The sequence below is a fragment of the Syngnathoides biaculeatus genome, chromosome 4 (assembly GCF_019802595.1).
Source record: "Syngnathoides biaculeatus isolate LvHL_M chromosome 4, ASM1980259v1, whole genome shotgun sequence".
In the NCBI taxonomy this organism is placed as follows: domain Eukaryota; kingdom Metazoa; phylum Chordata; class Actinopteri; order Syngnathiformes; family Syngnathidae; genus Syngnathoides; species Syngnathoides biaculeatus.
The window spans coordinates 30902286-30922169 of record NC_084643.1 but is presented as its reverse complement, the minus strand read 5'-3'; the positions used below and the strand labels follow the sequence as shown (position 1 = coordinate 30922169).

The following is a 19884-nucleotide window of genomic DNA, read 5'->3' as shown; positions in this document are numbered from 1 at the left end:
TAGGTTGGAATATCTGCTCTGTGTTTACATGTTCTCCTTGTATGTATAGTCTATGGGTACCGCATCATGTACTCACAGGGTTTCCATCAGGGCCAGGGGGTCCTCTCTCTCCAAAATCGCCAGGAAATCCCTAAACAGATAGACAAGGTAGTTATGTAAGTAGAGGGGAACTGAGTGGCTTTTTCGCGGTCTTATTATTTCATTCAACTGCAAGCTAAGTGTTAAAAAGAAATTTCAGCAGTTCCCATCAGATGTGCTCCCCCATACGCTAATTCCTTAGTGACTGGCAGGAAATTCCAATGGCGTGAGCGTCAGAAACCGCCAGGGTTTGCCCACATGGTTGAATAAAGCTGCTTGGAACATAAACCCAAGAAATGCTTACTGCAGGCTTTTTTTTTTAATTGCGACTGGTGTATGGAATCCTGCTTATTCCATTATGAAGATCCAACAAAAATGTGACACAGCCGCGAGGCACCACATATGTCATGTACACTGGATAACACTGCACTAACGTAAGGAAGGTGAACATGATGGGTAAAAAAAAAAACGTTTTTCTGTTTGAGGACTGAAGTTCAATTAATATGATAATACCAAAAGAAATGCTTTTTTAAAAAGTTTGCATCTGATCTGGAACATTTGGCCGATGTGGATAAAGCAATAAGCAGTAATTGGTGCAACTTGAAGCCCACAGGAAATGTGGAAAATGTTGCTTCTTTCCAGAAATGCCAATAAATGTCTTGGTTTGATCAGAAGCACATGCAAGTCTTTAACAAATTGGCGAGACTTTTTTTTTTATGAGGATCAGTCTAAGAACCTTCAGCCAGTGTCTTATTCATAAAGTGAATTCAATTAACTGCAGGCATTTCAGCATAAAACACTTCTGATTGTTTTAGAATGGTACATCTTCAGTATGTACTGTATACTCTCACATCTGTGCGGGCCATTCACTTCTGCTGACTCAGAGAAGAAAACAAAATACATTACGCAAAGCAAATGAGCTCACTGAGAGAGAAATAACTCGTGACAAGGCTACGATGAAGCCTACTTTTGGCTGCTTTGGCTCATGTCAAAATGTACGACCTGACTGACTCCCCTGCTGGGACCCATCACATCGACATGAGTGCTCTTGAGCAGTTTCACCATTTTCCATGTAAGCCCTCACGGATGGAAGGCTGACTTCCAGGCGCCATTGACGAGAGACTTTGCCTTGTGTGTGGCTCACTACGTCATAGAGCTAAAACCACAACTGACACTTTGTGTTAGCAAAGTATGCTAATGAAAAACAAGCATGACGTATTGTGTTTCCTTAAGTGCCTTCATATTGCAGGAGCAGCATGTTAGAACTTAAAACAAAATAATGAACAATACATTAAAATACAATCACATTCATTGTCTTTTTATGAATTAAATGTTTATTGTTTTTGCATGGAATGTTCATGTGCTGTCTTATTAAGATGAGGATGATGAAAAGTGTGTTGAGAGAAAACTTTACCGGCCTACCCATCTCGCCCTTCTTCCCATGAACGCCCGGAATTCCCTGCAGAAAAAAAAAGTGATCAGAATAACATTTCAGGTTTAACATACAATTTTTAAATTAAGAAAGGTTACAGTATATATTACATAATTACAGCTGTATTATAGTAATTATAAAAGTCTGGTGCAGTGGTCCACAGACTCCCTCTCGTGGTGCATGAAAGAATCTCCGAATTAAAATTTGAAATGTTTAAATGATCACATCTGCAGTATCTCCAAGTGTCCTATTCTGTATACGTACTTCGACTTCAAACTACGGCAGTCTGATGAAAGCAAGAGACAATTGGCGTTATTTCATGACAAATCGAGTGCAGACGACCTTGGGTAACAACTGTAATATTTTCTGAGCAAATAAACAGATTTAAAATGATGCCAATATCACTACAATTAATGTTCAAACACATGGTGAGATTTCAGTAAAGTTTTCGTTTTATCTTACTACCATCCTAAAAAACTGAACACATGAACACGAGATCCAGCTCTCATAGTAAGCCACAATAAAATTGTCTGATACACTCTACTACCTCATTGTTTACATATGATGTTCTTGCAACGCCACATAGAAATGAAAAAACAGTAGACATACAGTTCAACAATTTAGCTTTACAATTACAAATATGTCAAAAAAAAAGTTCTATAGGCTGTTTTCATCATAACATGTTTCACTGTAAAACTGTTTTTAGGGTTGTTATGAAATATCCACCCACACACACACACTAGACTCGAGAGAACGTTTAAAACTTTTAGATCACAGTAATTCCAATATGCCACCAGGGACTGTGCTAATTTGCACCATTGGACCTTGCCTTTACAGTTTAATGAATTTGAAATGTGCGAATGTGTGAATTTAATCACTTGGATGATTTATTGCAACACCACTGACACTCACTCTCTCGCCATCAGGACCGGGTAGGCCAAATAGCCCGGGGATGCCGATGAGCCCCTAAAGAGATTAGGAGAGGATGGTAGATGAAGACAGCGACATCACAAGTCAGGAAAAACATCTTAACGAAGATGCCAGATGTGATTCTTAGACTTTGGAGGAGCCAGGCCTTGAGGCCAGTGTATATGCCCATGGACTGCATGGTGCTGGCTTCCACGATGTAGTCCAAGGGCACATACCCTTGCGTCAAGAGTTTCTGAAGACCTTTCTGCTTGACCTGCTCAGTGGAAAAACATAAATTACAAGAGAATTCAAGGGTACAGCTAAATGATGCCGGCGTAACATCGTAGTGAACAAATTCATGAAAAAGTAAACTACTGCTGTCAAAGTGGTGACTGAAGAATCCAGAAATTCAATTCTACACTGGCATGAGCTGTTAAAAAAATGCCACAGTTCAAAGAAATTCAAAAACAAATGAGAAATAAAGTTACTGGCATCTATCAGTCTGGAAAGAGTCATTAAGACATTTCAAAGCTTTAGGATGCCAGTAAATCACAGTGCAAGCCATTCTCCTCACAAGGAACAGTGGTGAACCTTCCCAGGAGTGGCCAGCCTACAATAATCACCCCAAGAGTGCAGCAGTGATTCATCCAGAAGTTCACAAAAGAACTCTGGACAACATTTAAAGAACTGAATAGCTCCCTTGCCTCAAATAAAGTCAGTGTTCATGACTTAGCAATAAGGACGAGACTGGGCAAAAATGGCATCCATGGCAGAGTTCCAATGTGAAAACCATAGCTGACCAAAATGAACATAAAGGATCGTCTTACGTTTGCAAAAACAGAACAAAACAAAGAAAAGACAACTAAATGACACCCAAAACCTTGAGGAAAATATTGTATGGACTGACAAGACAAAAGTTAAACTTTTTGGAAGGCATGTGTTTCATTACTTCTGGGATAATTGTAACACAGAATTTCAGAAAAAGAACATCACACCCTGAGTCAAAAATTGTGGCGGTGGTCTGTTCCCCACCAGACCACCGCCACAATTTGCCTATTCAGGACCTTGATGGCTTGCTGTGACTGATGGAAACAAGAATACTGCTCTCAGAAAATAGTGAAGGAGAATGTTTGGCCCTCAGTCAATGATCTCAAGCTGAAGTACACTTCGGTTCTGGACCAGGACAAAGACCCCAAAGACTCCAGAAAGTCCATTTCTAAATGCTTCTAAAAACAAAATCAAGGCTCTGGAGTGGCCTTGTCAAAAATAAATACTTGAAGCATGACCTTAATGCGTGAAATCCCTCAGTTGTTGTTGAATTATAACAATTCTGCAAGGAAGAGATATGGTAGACTCATTGCCAATAACTAATAGTTGTTGCTGCTGAGGGTGGCCTCACCAGTTAGTTAGTTTAGGGCTTTTACTATTTCACACATGGTCAGGTAGATTTGAATAGTTTTCCTTTCCTTGATAAATAAAATCATCATTTAAAAACTGCATTTAATGTTTACCGTAATTTCCAGCCTACAAGCCGTGACTTTCTTCACACACTTTCCACCCTGCGGTTTATGCTGTGATTCAGCGAATTGTTGCATTTTTTCTAACTGCCGCATGGGGGCACTCGAGTGGAAAATGTAAGAATGAGAATTGCGGAATATATGTTCCGAGGAAGTGACTTTTACCGGCCCTGTTAGCGATGGGCTAGCGTTAGCGCTGTGCTAGCGTGTTGCTGCCGTGTTACTGGCGTGTCTCAGTGATATTTACCAGTAAATTTTATTTTAACCGACCCTGTTAGCACTAGTGTTAAACTCTTTCTGTGTACAGTCTTTCTTTGTAAATATCTCGTGTTTGAATGTGGGTTTCAATGTGGGCACGTGCAGCTTTTACACAGCTGCGGTACCAAGTACCAAATGGTATTTCCTTTACAAATGAGGTGAGGCTTATAACCCGGTGCGCTCTGTAGGGTGGGAATTACGGTACTTGGATTATCTTTGTCAGATATTAGAGTTGTTTAATGATTTTACAGTTTTTTCATCGCATTGTATATGGAAACAAAAGGGGTCTTAATGTTGACATTTAACTCACCTTGACTCCCATTGGCCCTACATCACCTATAGGTCCAGGTAAACCCTGAATGGAAAAAGATATATAATGTGTATTTGTGATTACAATCAGCAACATTCATCCTAAAATAATACCAAGTGTATCAGACCAGTTATCCTCAGAAATTTCTCAAGGAATCCAATATTTAAGTGGACGAAAGGGGCCACACTTCACTCAACGTGGCCACAGACACCTCTGGCTTCCCCCTGGCACCGCCCCTGATTGCGAATGTATTTGAACACAAAAACTAATTGCAAATATGAAATGTATAAAAACTGTTGTGTATATTGTAACGTCTGTATACTTGTATGTGCCTTTAAGAGGTGTGGCAAGGTGGGGTGGGATGTGATGTCGGTGAGTCTGAGTGTGGGTTTCTTGGCATGAGCTGTGGTCAAAAGCAGCTCCTGTCTGAGTTGTAGTTTTTTCAATTGAATATCTGTGAAAAGGTGACATCCCAACAACAAAATCGGTTTGTAATTGACACCACTAGATTTAGGTAAAGTGCTTGAAAGAATATGTACCATAAACCACCAACACCATGCATCTTGCATGTACTCAAATGTGAGGCCATGTTACATAAACAGTTATATTGAGTAGTATTACAAGTGTGATGGTATAACACATTGGCGAACAAATATGCACTGCAGCAGTTTACAAGAATGGTATTAAGTCAGTAGCCTCACATTTTGGCATTTACACACAATAATAAATGTAAGGGAATAAAGATATACTTTAATGGTAAAGTTGTTTGATTATACCGGCTATTTTTGGATGCAGCAAGAGACGAGGATTACCATTCTGTAAGTTTTACGTAGGATGCCGCAAGAACCCCCAACAATATTGTACATTTCAAACATAAAAAACACTAACAAAATAACATTAAGACAATTTCACCAGATGGCGCCAAAGAAATACATTTGCTGGTTTGGGCTCAGCAAAAAAACAGCTAATAAATGAGATTTTCAGCAAATAGCAGAGGTACAGGAGATGACATTCTCTAATTCACCCATTTGTGGAGTTTACTCCGGAACTGAATTCATTCATTTGGTGTTACCGATCGGCTGTTTTTCTGTGCTTTGGTCAAAGCAATAACGATATTGCCATCTCGTGGCCCTCGGGTGCCAATAAAACAACTGGAAGTGAGTTGAGAGACTCAGTAATTTATTTTGCATTATCTTGCACCATCTATTAGAAATAAGAAACCCTTTACAAACCCAATTAGTTGTGGATTTACACTATTTGTGTTCGCTGTATACTGTAAATTCCAATTAAAAGCGATTTCCTAGCAAAGGATCCGAATGATGAACTGTGATATAGTGGGTGAACACTCGATTGGAACTTCTTTTTAGTAGCAAATTCATCCATGGCAACCACATTGTGGTTTTTAAAAGAGACACTGGGTAAAAAGTAATACTGTTGTGTTCGTGATTGATCTTTGGGGAATCAACTTTATTAGAAGTTTGTCTTGGAAGCATAGACGTAGAAATCGCTGCTGGTCATGCTCCCAAATTGTGACATTATTGTCATAAATGTGTCAAACCCGAAGGAACAACAACACTTTTTTTTGGGCACGTTGTGATCTCAAGTACTTTTTGGCCACACATAACATGCATGTGACATGTATTCTCCACATAAAATTCCTCGCAGACTGCAAATCTACTTTATCCTGATGTAAGTAGGATAAAGGATTAAGGAGCGTGATTAAATTGTATGAGTATTTTCTTGGCATTCAGCAGGCTTTACGTTCAGTTTTTAGACTCAACGCCAGCAGATGCGTCAGTGTGACAATAAAGCTCAATTGCTATTTCAAAAGACGTGGCCACTTCATTGTGCAGATTGGCCCATTCCCAGCCTGCACATGGTAGGAGGTGCTCGAACCTCATCCATCACCACACAGTAAGCAACCACCCGCAAGCATCAGACTTTTGACATAATAAATGCTCTTCAGGAGGCGAACGGCGAGACCCATGCACGAACCTGAAGATATCCTAAAGATACGGACGGGAGAAGCAGTCGTCTGTGTTTTGCAAAAGGTTAAATCAAATTTAAAAGGCTACACTGACTTCCACGTTTGACTTTTGGTTAGTCTGGACTCTTTGACCTATTGATTTTGAAATTCCTCATCAGACAGACACCTTCTCAGCTACTTCTTTGTTACTTTACTTTCTTGGGTGTTTTATTTTTATTCAGTGTTTACAAAAATATGTTTTCATTGTATACATTTACTAGTATATGCTTCTTTCTAATGATAAATGTATGCATTGTTTTGATTAGTCACTGTATCACAACCTACATCATTTTTAGTCATACTGTATTTATTAGATGTCCTGACTGTAGTGTGACTAAAGCGATCTGTAAGACAAAAAAATGAACTGCTCAATTTGTCCCAATGTTGTACCTCTAATTACGAACTAATTAAATAGTTAACTAAGTCACACTTTTACAAATCAGTCATGCCATCAATGTAAGCACCACCACCATGGCTATCGTTGCCTTGTTTACAGTGCTAATGCTAGCTTCATATGGCTAGCGCAGCAATTTTTGGGAGGCAGGATACAGGTTCAAATAAATACTTTTCGCATTCATAAGTGTATGTGGTGCCAGTATGAATGGCCATGTTTAAGAAGTTTAGAAGTGTATTTGTGAGCACACAGCTTTGGTCAGACTCGCGGGAAGAGCGGGGGATTAGTGATGTCAGGCTACATTCAAATCTTGCTAACAATTTCAACACCACAAACTTGCCCTTCAATAGACGTCAAAGGAGGGAGCAACAAAGTAACTAAAACTAACCCAGAACATGTTTCCAAACCGCTTTTAGGGAGCCACGCACCAGTTGTGAAAGACTGACGTTTATGTTCAGTGTGCGTTGGGATTTGTTTCATTTTTTTGTGTTTTATGACTGCCTTATAATAAAGAGAGAAAATAGAAATAGTAACATATGGTCTTTATAGCATTGCTACATGAAGACATATGGCTATTAAATTCCGCAAAGGCTCAAACGTTCTTTGAGTGTGTGCCTGCGCATGTATGTGCTTCTGTATTTGTGTGTGGCCCTGCTCAACTAACACCGCAAGACTTGATTTACTGCACCTGCCTGCCAGGATAACCTTTGACCCCGGGACTTCCGTCTGCTCCCCGTTGGCCCTTTCGGAGAGAAGGAATGAAACAGATCAGCACAAAAGGGAGACACTAAAACACCGAAACAGGCGAGGAAAGAGGCAAAACAGCAAGGGAGGAAGTCAAATCTTATTTAATGCACATGTGTTTTTATGTCGGAGGCGCAATCCTTGGGAGTAATGGGATGGAAAAAGTCTTATAATAATAAAAGAAATGCAGCAGTTATGGATAAACAAGCAAATAGCATCATGAAAGAAGCGGTGGTTAGTCGAGTGAGTATCGCTCGAGGCAAGCGAGCAGCATCGCACTTTAAACACTCAGTGGAGAGCTACTGCGCTATAATTTGACATTTGCTCTTGATCACAGCGCATAAAAGTAACATACTCTGTTTCTCGCAACGGAGCAAGATATACTCACCTGATATCTCATGCGGTACGCATAACGAGATCCTTTTCAAATATTCCGCCTTGACAAAGATAATCACGCTACTTTTTTATTCCTAGTGGATACGTCTTCTATCTTTGGAAATTATATAAACTGTCATGAGGAGGAAAAATGTGTTTCTGTGCCTTCCTCCAGTAGCTTCATTCTTATGAGATTGTGTGTAATATCATTTTCAATACAAATTGGAATTAGCATCGTTTGCCCATGAAGATGTCACGAATCATTAACATTTTTTTCCCCCAAATATTAGCTTTGTCTCCTTTCTATTTTCTTCTTTTTGGGGGGACGACACAGATATAGACCCAGATACATCATGGGAAGACACATTCAAATGTGCTGCAGACATAAAATATTGGATCTTTAAGATGAGCTATATCTTGGAATCCATCAACATTCTGCATGATGAGCAATAAAAGTTCAAATATGTAGCATAAATTACTTTTGCTCTCTAGTATATCAGTAAGAATCCCAATAGATCCACTCACTGGGAGTCTTTTTAAAGTAGATAAAATGAAGAATGCATTACAGGGTGTTTGTACTGTTTACTAAATTCACAACATGAACGATCTTATTAAATGGCCGCTACTGCAGTAAGAACGCAATGAGTGATGCACAATAAAAAGAGACAAATGCTAATATAATACAGTATATTAATTGAATATACAAATTCAATGAATTTGTGGAGACCAGATCAAACAGTAGTCAAAGTATCAGCACTGTTAATTGTTACAGAAGCTGTAATAGAAGTAAGGAATGTTATAACTGGTGTTCAGTAGAGTCCAACAATTTCAAATTTATGATACAAACATGCTGACATCAAATGAAATATTATAGTGTGGTTTGTGGAAGGCAAAGATGTAATTTTGGTACCGAATATGATTTGTTTCAAAGGGTTTGTGAGGAAAGGATGGATTTTAAAGCAGCACTGCAGCTTTTCTCATTACTTGGCTACGCTTGAATGGGATTTTAACTTTTACTCAATATTGTTACTATACTTGAGAACTAGTAGATAAACAGAAAAAGTGTGATATGCACTTAATAAATATAAATGCGTGTGGTATGTGATATTTGCATCTGAACGTGGGTGAGACAGGAAGTTAATTAGCAGAGAGAGCGCTCGAGATCTGGGAGTAGGGGGGAGTGCTTCAAATAGCCTCTGGTGTCAAAAGCATTTAGCCCACTTGTGCGCCTGCCAGTAGGATCTCGGTTTCACGCCAAGATTCCTGAACAACTGATAGCTGATGTTTCTAGGTTAAAATCCTCTCCTAGCTGGGTTAGGCTCCAGCACTTTCACGACCCTTGTGAGGATAAGCGGCTTGTAAAATGGAAAATGGATGGATGGATTTAGCAAATTGTGAGTTATATCAGACAACATGAGTGTCTTGTTCTGTACATATAAATAAAAGATGTAGTCTTCTTTAAAGACAAACAGTGCAGGTGCTCCATGATTGCAACCAAAAGATTCGGGTATATCACACACAATGGACCTGAGTTATACTGTGATCCCAAATTTTTACTCACTCCAAAAGATTGTGTGCCACCAACAAAACCAACATACAGTTTTTAAAAGAGTGCTTCGAGCTTTCAGTAGCTGTGATGGTTTTCACCGTGAAACATTTGGGAATGTGCCAAAAGCGCAAAATGAAGTTTGAAGTGATAGAATTTAAAGCATTACAGCTACAGAAGATAAATAAATCACTGCATTAAATTTGGGGAACCCAGCAATCTCCTAAAATCCGATCTTTGTTTGACTTAGTTTGCCCTGAGGCCGTTGGATTTAAATTTACTTTTTTGTATCCGTCATGCATAACAGTGAATATAAAACCTCTGTGAGACGCCAGCACCAATTGTCACAGTGAATTTTACTGGAGGTGAGATGGCATGACTCCTTCTGGTGACTGGCTTCAAACCAGCTTTTAGGTCATTTGGATCATTTCTGAAAAGTTTTGTTTCTGGCATTTCGGAAATGTTTACACAAGCATAAAAGTCCACCCCCGCCAACTCTCATATTGCTTGCGCTCACATTGGCATCACTTTTCCCGCTGGTTTGCACCGACTTGACAGACATGTTGTCAATGGCGCAAAATCAGCCAGCACGATTTGTTTTATGTTTCACATCTCCCCCAATGCAAGGAATGAAGTTGATGGCAGTTTAGTACGCTTGGCAGATTTGATTCTGGTTGTGCCTGTTTAGCAGATCAGCTTCCATATCTGTTCCATATCTTAATCAAATTAGTTCTTTGTCACATGTGGCATTGCTCGCATTCTTAAAACAGTTGTTGCAAATACTTATTTCCGTTCCCTTCATTTAAGAATTAAATACTCACAGGTTCACCAGGCAGACCAGCGGGACCAGGGTGACCTCTTTGTCCCTGTTGACCAAATAAAACAACCATTTAGAATTTGGTGAGAAATGTAGTCCGACACTCTGTACAGTACAGTATGTGACCTAAGCTCTTTGGAATTTACTAATGTTGCTATTTTCTGATAAAATGAGCAGAGCACTGACAAAAAAATATGCACTGATATGATTTTGACCCTTGGTTAAGTCAGCCTTCTAGGAGTTGGAGAGGCTTTAAAACCAGTAGGCTTCTAGCTTTGTTACAGAACAGCCATTCCCCAAAATTCTGAGTAAGAGCAGCCTTGTCTGGTCGCGAGGGTTGTCACAACTGTGTAAAGTTATGTATTTGTGCCCTCTTATCTGCCGACTTGTAATGGCCTCTGCTTCGATCTGTCTTAGGCCCAAACCGGCCAAGCACAAGTGAAGTAGACCATGTAAACCAATTAAGGAGTAACCAATCACTCTTCACAAACATCATTCTTAAAGTATTCCTAGTTCACAATCAAGACTTTCAAAGTCATTGGGGGCGATGTTTTTTGGACAAGTGCTTTGAGTTTGAAAGAAGTTGCATAGAAATCAGGGAAAGAATGAGTCGTCAGAAGAAGCTAAATAACCACAATTAAGATGAGTCAGCAGACTACAGTGCAAGTTGAATAAGAAGCCTTTGAAAAAAAAAGCTTGGTTTGTCCGTTCAAAAGAGATACAGACCGCACAACTGGGCCACAACAAGTAACATAGTTTGCTAGGCACACCAAAAAAAAAAAGTTCTTTCCATGGATTTTTCACCCCCACCATTCAACAAGAATGTATTCCCTCTTGGTGAAGCACTTCCCCTTTCACAGGGAAAGCATACTCAGCAAATAAAATTGTGAGCATGTTATTTCACCACAATGAAAAAAACCCTCAAGACCTTCTTTTCCAGTGCTTCACCATCTTTAGGGCTGGCTGTAGAAAGAAAAACTGCAACAGTCCAGAGCTGCGAGTAGTCTACTCAAGTGTCACTTAACAGGGCTGAGCGACTCCCGGGCAACCTTTGCATTCTGTGGAGAAACTGAGGGGCTTTCCCTGGCACTGAGACAGCCAGTCGGGCCACAGTTTAAGAAAAAATAATAATAAAAGTTTATTTAAAAAAAAAAAAGAGATGGGCAAAAAAAGTGTCAGGCAAAATGCAGTAGGTCGTCATTTTACAAAGCCCGACCCTGGCCAAGTGTTTGGAATTTGACTGTCATTTGTGTTGCATAAGGAGTTTGGGGGATTTCCCAATTCAAAGTTACACAAACTACATTGTATTTGAGTCTAATAACACGTACGGTAATGCAATACAGTCTACTAATGCACGCTTGTTTGGGATCTATGAATAAGAAAAAAAAACAAATAAATTCTTAGCATTTTAAATTATCACCAATCCAGTCAAAATTCTCGATTACTTATATTATGGCCTTTTTCGTGCAAAAATGCAAACATGAGAAAAAAACTGTAAAACTAGGATGCATACAGGAAATAAATGTCATTGTATATGTATATAGTGACAGTAAAGAATATTGTATTCTATTCGGTGTTTGCAAAAACACAAGGGAAAGAGTAATTGCATTGATCATTGCTGGTTCAGTCACTATTGCGTTAGTTAGTTCAGCAAAAAGTAGAAACTAAAAAAAAGAATGCCTATAAAAAATTAAATAACTAAATACTGACCCCCCCAAAAAAATATTAAAACACAGCAAACAACCATTTGATTGAATGATTATCTCTTTTTGTCTCAGACTGCAGATCTTAGCTATACATAAACTCTGTTGCAGTTTTTATATTCCAGAGCAATACATTTTTTTACTTTTAATGCACACAAAAAAAAATTAAGTACATTGGTATTTTTGAAACAGAAAGTTTGTCAAAAAATAGAGAGTGCATACAGCTGCCCAGTCATTTGAGTAAGAAAAAGACATTTTCGCAACTTGAAAGCAGGCACTTGATGGATTTCATCGTGGTCTCGAAACCAATTGGCGGTCATGAAGAGCAGGGACCCTTCGTCTGATTGGTCATGTACGTAAGCACTGGCGCATTAAATGCGAGCACTGGCGTACACAAAGGTAGATTGTGTGACGGCGAGCCGGGAGCTGCAGTTACAGAAAATTAAGCGGCATAAATATAATCAGTTCCAAAGCCTAATGCCACCGCAACAATATGGGAACATTTTGGAGTCAACCCAGATGAACCCACTAACACCAATAAGCTGGTACGTCCAATTTGTATGGAGCCACAACAAAGACAATTCAAGTTAATACCTCAATGTTACAAAATCCGTTTTAAATACAACCATCCCACCCAATTTCTTCAGTTGGGCGGAAAAAAAAAACACAGTGGGACATCTCTTGTTTCCCTTCAACTTGCGATATGGATCTTTTTACACAACAATGAAAACACGAATGTGAAGATGGCCCACATATGCTGACATTATTTACAGTATAATGTTACTATTGTAACTTAATGTACCGGTAGCTGTTGATCATGTTGACAAAACAGCATTTAAAGAAGACTTTTAGTACACAACTTCAGTCAAAGCAGGTTGCTTTTATTTACTTGTGTTGTCATTTATGTTGCAATTTAAGCTTTTTCTAATCAACTGTAAACTTGACAGGCAATATATTGCCTGTTAGGTATTTCTGTTTATATTTTTAGTTTTAGGGCTTTGAGATTTTTAAATACTGTTGCTCCATGAATTCTTGTCAAAAAAAAAACCATCAAATTCATTCATTATTATTATTATTTGTATTATTTTAGTCTTCGGGCTACATGAAACTTGTGCTGCCGGCTGGCTGGCTCCCCGCGGTGCGCATTAACTGGGCCAGTCTGTCCACGATTCCCGGGCTGCTTTTTCCTCACAGTCCGCCCCTGGCAGGTGATGGAATTTTTGTGACATTTGAATAAAAAGTGCTGAGTAATGTTGTCTTTTTGGCAACCGGGGCAGGAATATGACCCAGATGATTTGTAGAGGAGTTAGTTGCGTGCAGCTGTGTGAGATGAAGTGTCGAGTGGCCTTGAGCTGGGCCAAGGTGATCGCATCTCTTTAATTCACTGGATGCAAAAGTGAATTTTAATACACTATTTGCAGTCGCAGCATTAGTGCGCGTGAAAAAGTTTAACCCAGATGTGTCCGGACTTGAGCCAGACTGTCAGACAACGCCCAGCGAGAGATTACCATTAATGATCAGGAAGTAGATCAGTGTTTTCCCATGACTACATGTTCTATGACTCATGAGGAAAGACGCTGACAGATGAGATTTCAGTCTGCATTATATGGTTGCATAACACATTATTTGAGATATACACTTTTTTTGATTAATGCTATGTGAGTGTGTGTGCCTTTGCCTCAGACTCCCTCACCTAGCTGTGACCTGGTATATGAATAAAGAATCTTTATCCCCAAGGAGAATGAAGCTGTGCACGTAAGAGCAAATCAAAGGAAAAATAATAGTGTCCCTCGTTTGCTGGAGATCTCAGGAGATACTCTTGCTCCCCGACTAAGTAAATTTAGGGTGGGTTCCTCCTTGGAAAGCGGATCCCGCCAGATGAATGTCAACAATTTTGGCATACAGCATCACAATATGGTTTTCTTGCTGTTTTTAAGAATCTTTATTAAAAGCATCTGTGAAAGTTTTTTTTTTTTTTAATGCAATTTATTTGGAGGTGAAATTTAACCTGGAGCCTGTGGGGTTCAAATGGGACTCTTGGGGCCAAAAGCTAAAAGGCTTTTTTTTTTAGATGGCCACCAATGGATCCAGGGGTAATTTGAAAATATTGACCAGTTGTGGGTGGACACTTGTGTGGTTTTGTCTCTCTTGCACCATAGAAGGGTTCTATTGGTATTTCAAGCTGTTTATCAAAGCACATTTGCCTCAGAGTTTTGAGGTTCTGGGTTTGAATCTGGGCTCCGGCCATCCTACGTTCTCCCTGTGCCGTTGTGGGTTTTCTTCGAGTGCTCTGGCTTCCCTTCCAAATTCCAAAAACATGCGTTAGTTTCATTGAAGCAGCTAAATGTTAATGTAATACACAGAGTCCTGTATTATGTCTGCAATAGAAATGACCTAGAACAAACAACTGCATGTGATCAGATAAAGTCATAAAGCAGTTTGCTTGAGACTTGGTGAATCAGCATGTAGTCCGTTGGCCAATGTTGTTTTTGTTTGGTACTTTCTGTTTAATGTAACTGGCTACAATCATCAGATTTTTGTTCTCATGTTTATTGTGACGCTAGCTTTGATGCTCCATTCTGTGTGCAGTCTTCCCGCAGACACTGTAGAACAAAAAAGAAGACTCCTCGTGTTTCCCAATTGTTATTCCGTTAATAATATAAATATAATTAAATAATATATAAATATATATAGGCGGCACGGTGGATCAGATGGTAAAGAGTTGGCCTCACAGTTCTGAGTACCCAGGTTTGATACCAGCCCCACCTGTGTGGAGTTTGCATGTTCTCCTCATGCCTGCGTGGTTTTTCAATCCGGTTTCCTCCCACATCCCAAAAACATGCAACATTAATTGGACACTCTAAATTGCCCCTAGGTGTGATTGTGAGTGTGGCTGTTTGTCTCGATGGGGCCTGCGATTGGCTGGCAACCAGTTCAGGATGTACACCACCTTCTGCCCGTTGACAGTTGGGATTGGCTCCAGCACTGCCCGCGACCCTCGTGGGGATAAGCGGCAAAAGAAAATGGATGGATGGATTGATGGATAAATATATATATGTAAATAAATATAATTCGCACAACACAATGAGACCTTTTATAGTATGTTACTGTAGCTTAGGTCAATCCTTTGTGATGTACAGTATGTTGCATATTGCGCGAAGAAGAGTGCAAGTATGCAAGTCCCTCGAAGGAGGTGTCAGTGTTTACAACTTCCTTTGCTATCCATTTGGGAAACAAATGAATGGATAACCAGTGGGAAACGTTAGTGCTGGAAATCGCTTGGGCCGTGTGATTCCAGAAAAGCGGAATAGCAGAGTTTAGGGGAGAGGGCCAAGGCTTTAATGCAAAGAACAAGGTCGTGAGGAGAAGCGTTTGCTGCTCATCATCATCACTCTGACAAGTTGACATGTAGCACGTAAAGAATCACACGCATGAGAAAACGCGTGCAGGACGGCACTAAAACCGGACTGAGAAACTCGTTTGAGGGAGCGTACGCTACTCTCACCAATTCAAATGGACCGCTTACAGCATAGGCTTCACTCTGTCACCTTCAAATCTGACTTGCAGATGTACAAACTAGTCAACCCAGAACACAGGTGCGCTCCTGTTATCCCTCCGTTCCATTCCAAGCAACAGCCTAACATCCACTTACTGATTTCACATCATGGATGAGGAGGAGGGGGAAACAGGAGGAGGAGGAGGAGAAGGGAGAAGGTTTGATATTCGGGTGTCTGCTCAAAAGATGCACAATATCACACATATGGCCCTGTAACATGTTGCAGATGCCTTCGTGCCAGACTTAACTACATGTACAAACATAAACAGATCGTGAAACAAAACAGATGCATCCTACCTTTCGGCCATGTTGTCCAGGTGGTCCAGCAGGGCCTTTGACACCAAGTTCTCCCTAGAAGGACAAAGTGGGTCACATTCAACATAAAATGGATTACGCAGAAGTATTGGGCACTGTACCATCAGGAATTGAAAACTGTATAAGTATGTATTGAGAATAGTTATACAGCGGTGCCTTTTGATACAACTTTAATTGGTTCCAAAATCATCCTCATAACACAAAACACTTGTATCACAAGCCATCTGTCCCCAATGCAATGAGTAGAAATTGTATTAATCTGTTCCAGCCTCTTGGGAAAAAAAGTTTTGGAATGCGATTTTTAAGACGAGAAATTGCACACAATAATATTGTACTTTATAAATACACAGTAAAGAGTAAAGACAAATAAATGTATAAGACTGTAAAGTACATTTTTTGCTTCAATTTAATTGATGTTGTGCTGCTCCTACTAGGGTGAATGCCTGGACCACCTGGTGCAGTATTATGCAAAAATACAGATATACGTGGAGGTGGTCACAGCTTCTCAGTTAGCTGCAGTAATTTTAGTCATTCTTCACTGAGGATAAGGAATATATGCCTGTCGGTATTGCATTCTGCTCCATGGTTTCACGCATTACAAAACCATGATGTGATCTTAACTGAATATTGTACATTGTCCATAGGGCTTCATGTCAGTGTGAATGCTTGTTTGTCTATATGTGCACAGCTGTTGGATGGCAACAAGTCCAGTCCATTCAACTCCAAGCTGTTTGATGGGGTTTAGTGAAAGTTCTGCACACACCAAACTCATCTAAGCACGTCTTGATTTGAGTCATGCTTGTTACAGAAAAGGGTCTGTTGCAAGCATGCAATTTTCCCAAATTTCTTGGTAAGATGCAAAATTATGATGACAGAGTCAATGAGTCAGTGAGTGTATCAAAAAGTCAGCAAATGACTTTCAAAACGGATACATACTTTTTGTCCTTTTGGGGCTTGGCCAAGAGTCAGACCAGGATCACCTTTTTCTCCCTGAAAGAGAACAAAATTGAGTCATTTTATGCACTGCATTGCGACTTCTCTGCATCTGGAAAGCACTCACTCACTATAAGGCCCAGAGTCACTTTGTTTGCATTTACACTATCATCAAGTAATGAGATCATTCTTCTTGTTGGTGTATTTATATGAACGTGTGAGCCATTTATGCCCTCCAGGAACTTGGTTTACACCAGCCCAGCAAGGAGTGACAGCAGAACATTCTTCTCCCTTTTCGGGCAGTGGGACTACTTGGTGCATTCTGGGTCAGCATGCAATGTCTCATCGCACCAGCAAGAAAACAGCCTGCACATTTTTACAGCAAAAGAGCCATGGGGAAATAGTGACATCACTGGCTTGGTTGGGGGGGAGATTGCATTTCGTGAACTTCTCTTTCAGGAGTACGTGTGGCATATTTGTCCCGAGCAGTTCACTCAAAGGTGGAACAATTTGACCCCGGCACCACATCACCCCCCCCCCCCCTTTTACATTTCTGTGTCAGCGAAGACTTGGCCATGAAAAGTCTTTGTGGGAATTTTCTCCAGCCTGATTATTGCTTAACAGTTTGGGGAGCAGATCTTGAGCCAAGAGAAACATCATCCATTTATTTCCACTGAATAATCGAAGATTTAAGCGCAAAATGTAGTGACTTCTTTTTAAACACTCAATACAGTTGTACCCTCCAGGCATTATTTATCTCAATTTTGTTCTCCATGTCATATGAAATGGTCAGACAGATCTCAGTGGTGAGTGACTGAACACGGTCTTGTCATTATTCATCATCATTAAAACCAGATCAGATAACATACAAAACAAACATCAGCTAACTCACAATCCCCTTTTTGGTTGGACGTAAGCGGGTTTGGTTCTACTGGCCGATGAGTTATGGCGTGATAGCAAGCGCTGATGAACATGGTGCAATATGTGGTGGAAAATGAATACATTTTAATGGATTTACCTGACACACAAACACCTCTCAATCCAGGAAAGTATAACATACACAAGTCTCCCGTGACATCAGCTTGACGTATTATTCTTAGCAAGCGCTCTCTTAGCATATCAAAGCTGGAACACATGCTGATGTCAAGCAATTGTAAATTAGTCTGGGCACAATTGACAGTGCTCACTTCAGCCGAAAGGAAACAAGAGGCTTTTTAAGAGATGAGAAGAGTTGAGGATTTAACCTCAGTAAGAATAAGTGAACAAAAGCACAGTACTGTAAAAAAAAAATCTTACTCTCACCAAAACAGTCCCAATAAGTGATTGTGAGGTATCTTTTTGGTTCACATCTGCAAAGGTAATTCCTGTCAATGCTGAAAGGCTTTGCTCTACTGTAAAATTAGGGTGTTATCAAATGTACTAGAATGTGCTACATTAGCATACACACAATCAACAGCTGAGCTTCCAAATCTTTGCTTAAAGATCCCATGGCCAACATGCATCAAATAGCTTGTTCCCGTTGTTGTTTTGCTGTGCTGCGGTGGGGAATAACGAGAGGAAAATGCACATTACAAACAGGCACGAGTCGATAAAGTCAATGTTTACTTTTAGCTGTTTACCCACCTTCGCTTATAGACACAGGGAACAAGGTCATAATGTATTGCTTAGAATCCTGAAGTGACAGTATTAATTAGTACCCGAAGCACCATCCATCCAATTCCTATACTGACTTTGCTGTTCATCGTTATGGGAAATCTGGGGTCCATTCCAGTTGACTGGACTGTCCAATTCCCAAACATTTACGAAGAAACTGAGAAGAATCTAACCTACGCCGGCTGCATGAAAATCAGCCATACGAACCACAGTGCAATATTACCTATGAGCTTTTACTTTTGCTCTTTGCCCTTTATTAGTAAAATATGTAAGACACGATGCTATACCTTAAATCCTGGTGGTCCTGGTTGACCAGGGTTTCCGTGTGAGCCGATGGGTCCCTGAAACCAGAAACATGTAATTAGAAACAACGAGTAGAGGTCATAATTCATAAATGAACATGACTTTTCTCTTTGAGGGGGGAAGGTGGATGATGCTGGATACAGGGGCCACGCAGGTTTACAATGGTCCTGACATACATGGTTTTGAGGTTATGGACACTGCACAATATTTGTGAACAAGTCTAAGAGGCGTTAACACCAAATTTTAACTAATGTACAAATTCAAGTTGGGTCTCCAGTGTCGTAACGGAACTTAGACATAAACTGAGGACCTACTATCACCCACTGGAATCTCGCAATTCCAATGCTTGGAGACTTGGACACAGCACCCTTCTTCATTTCACTTCCCCAGCCCCTCGCACTGGAAGTACTTTTTGACGTGACCGCGACGGCACTCCGAAATAGTACATGTTTCGATTCTGGGGCGGGTCACGTTGCATCAGATGCCCTCTGCACTTGCTGTGCCAAGCCACGAGACGGCATTGCGTGGTCCGTCCCCTAAGCCCATACGCAATGAGTGGGAAAGTGGACGATTCGCTGTAAGTTGCCAAGTGCTTTGTGAAAAGGCTTTAAGAATGGACAACTACAGTCAAGGCCACCAGTCACTGTGATTTGTCGGGCGCGTATGCACCTGCACGCCATCGCACTCGCAAAACTTCACAGTCGAGGACGAAAAATCACGCGCGTAAAATTTGTTACGAATAGAAATACATAGATAATGAAAGACGTCACTTATTTTGTGTAGTCTTGACTAATGTTCCCTCTGAGCTGCGCCACTGCGCAATTGTGCACTTGTCGCACACTCTCAGCGCGCATGAAAACTGATCCAGCGCAGTGAACCACAGCCTGATGTCTTTTTGTTTCTTTTTTTTTAAACACGGAAGCACACGAGGTGCTGCTCAGCCTACTTCTACTTCCTAGCTTACCTGACACCGCCCGCCTCTGCTCTTAAAGGGGTACACTCATAATTACAAACA

At 40.3% G+C, this 19884-nt stretch overlaps 1 protein-coding gene across 1 annotated transcript in view; it reads right to left on the bottom strand.

The window, feature by feature from the left end:
- The window catches only part of LOC133499421 (collagen alpha-1(XXVII) chain B-like), a 68106-nt gene that overhangs the window by 32331 nt on the left and 15891 nt on the right, over positions 1-19884 (bottom strand). The window contains exons 5-13 of the mRNA XM_061817447.1: positions 18854-18907; positions 16917-16970; positions 15963-16016; positions 10411-10455; positions 7613-7666; positions 4505-4549; positions 2423-2476; positions 1493-1537; positions 77-130 (exon numbers count right to left, since the gene is read on the bottom strand). Of these exons, the coding sequence (XP_061673431.1) occupies positions 77-130; positions 1493-1537; positions 2423-2476; positions 4505-4549; positions 7613-7666; positions 10411-10455; positions 15963-16016; positions 16917-16970; positions 18854-18907 (459 nt within the window). The remainder of the gene's footprint in view (positions 1-76; positions 131-1492; positions 1538-2422; positions 2477-4504; positions 4550-7612; positions 7667-10410; positions 10456-15962; positions 16017-16916; positions 16971-18853; positions 18908-19884) is intronic.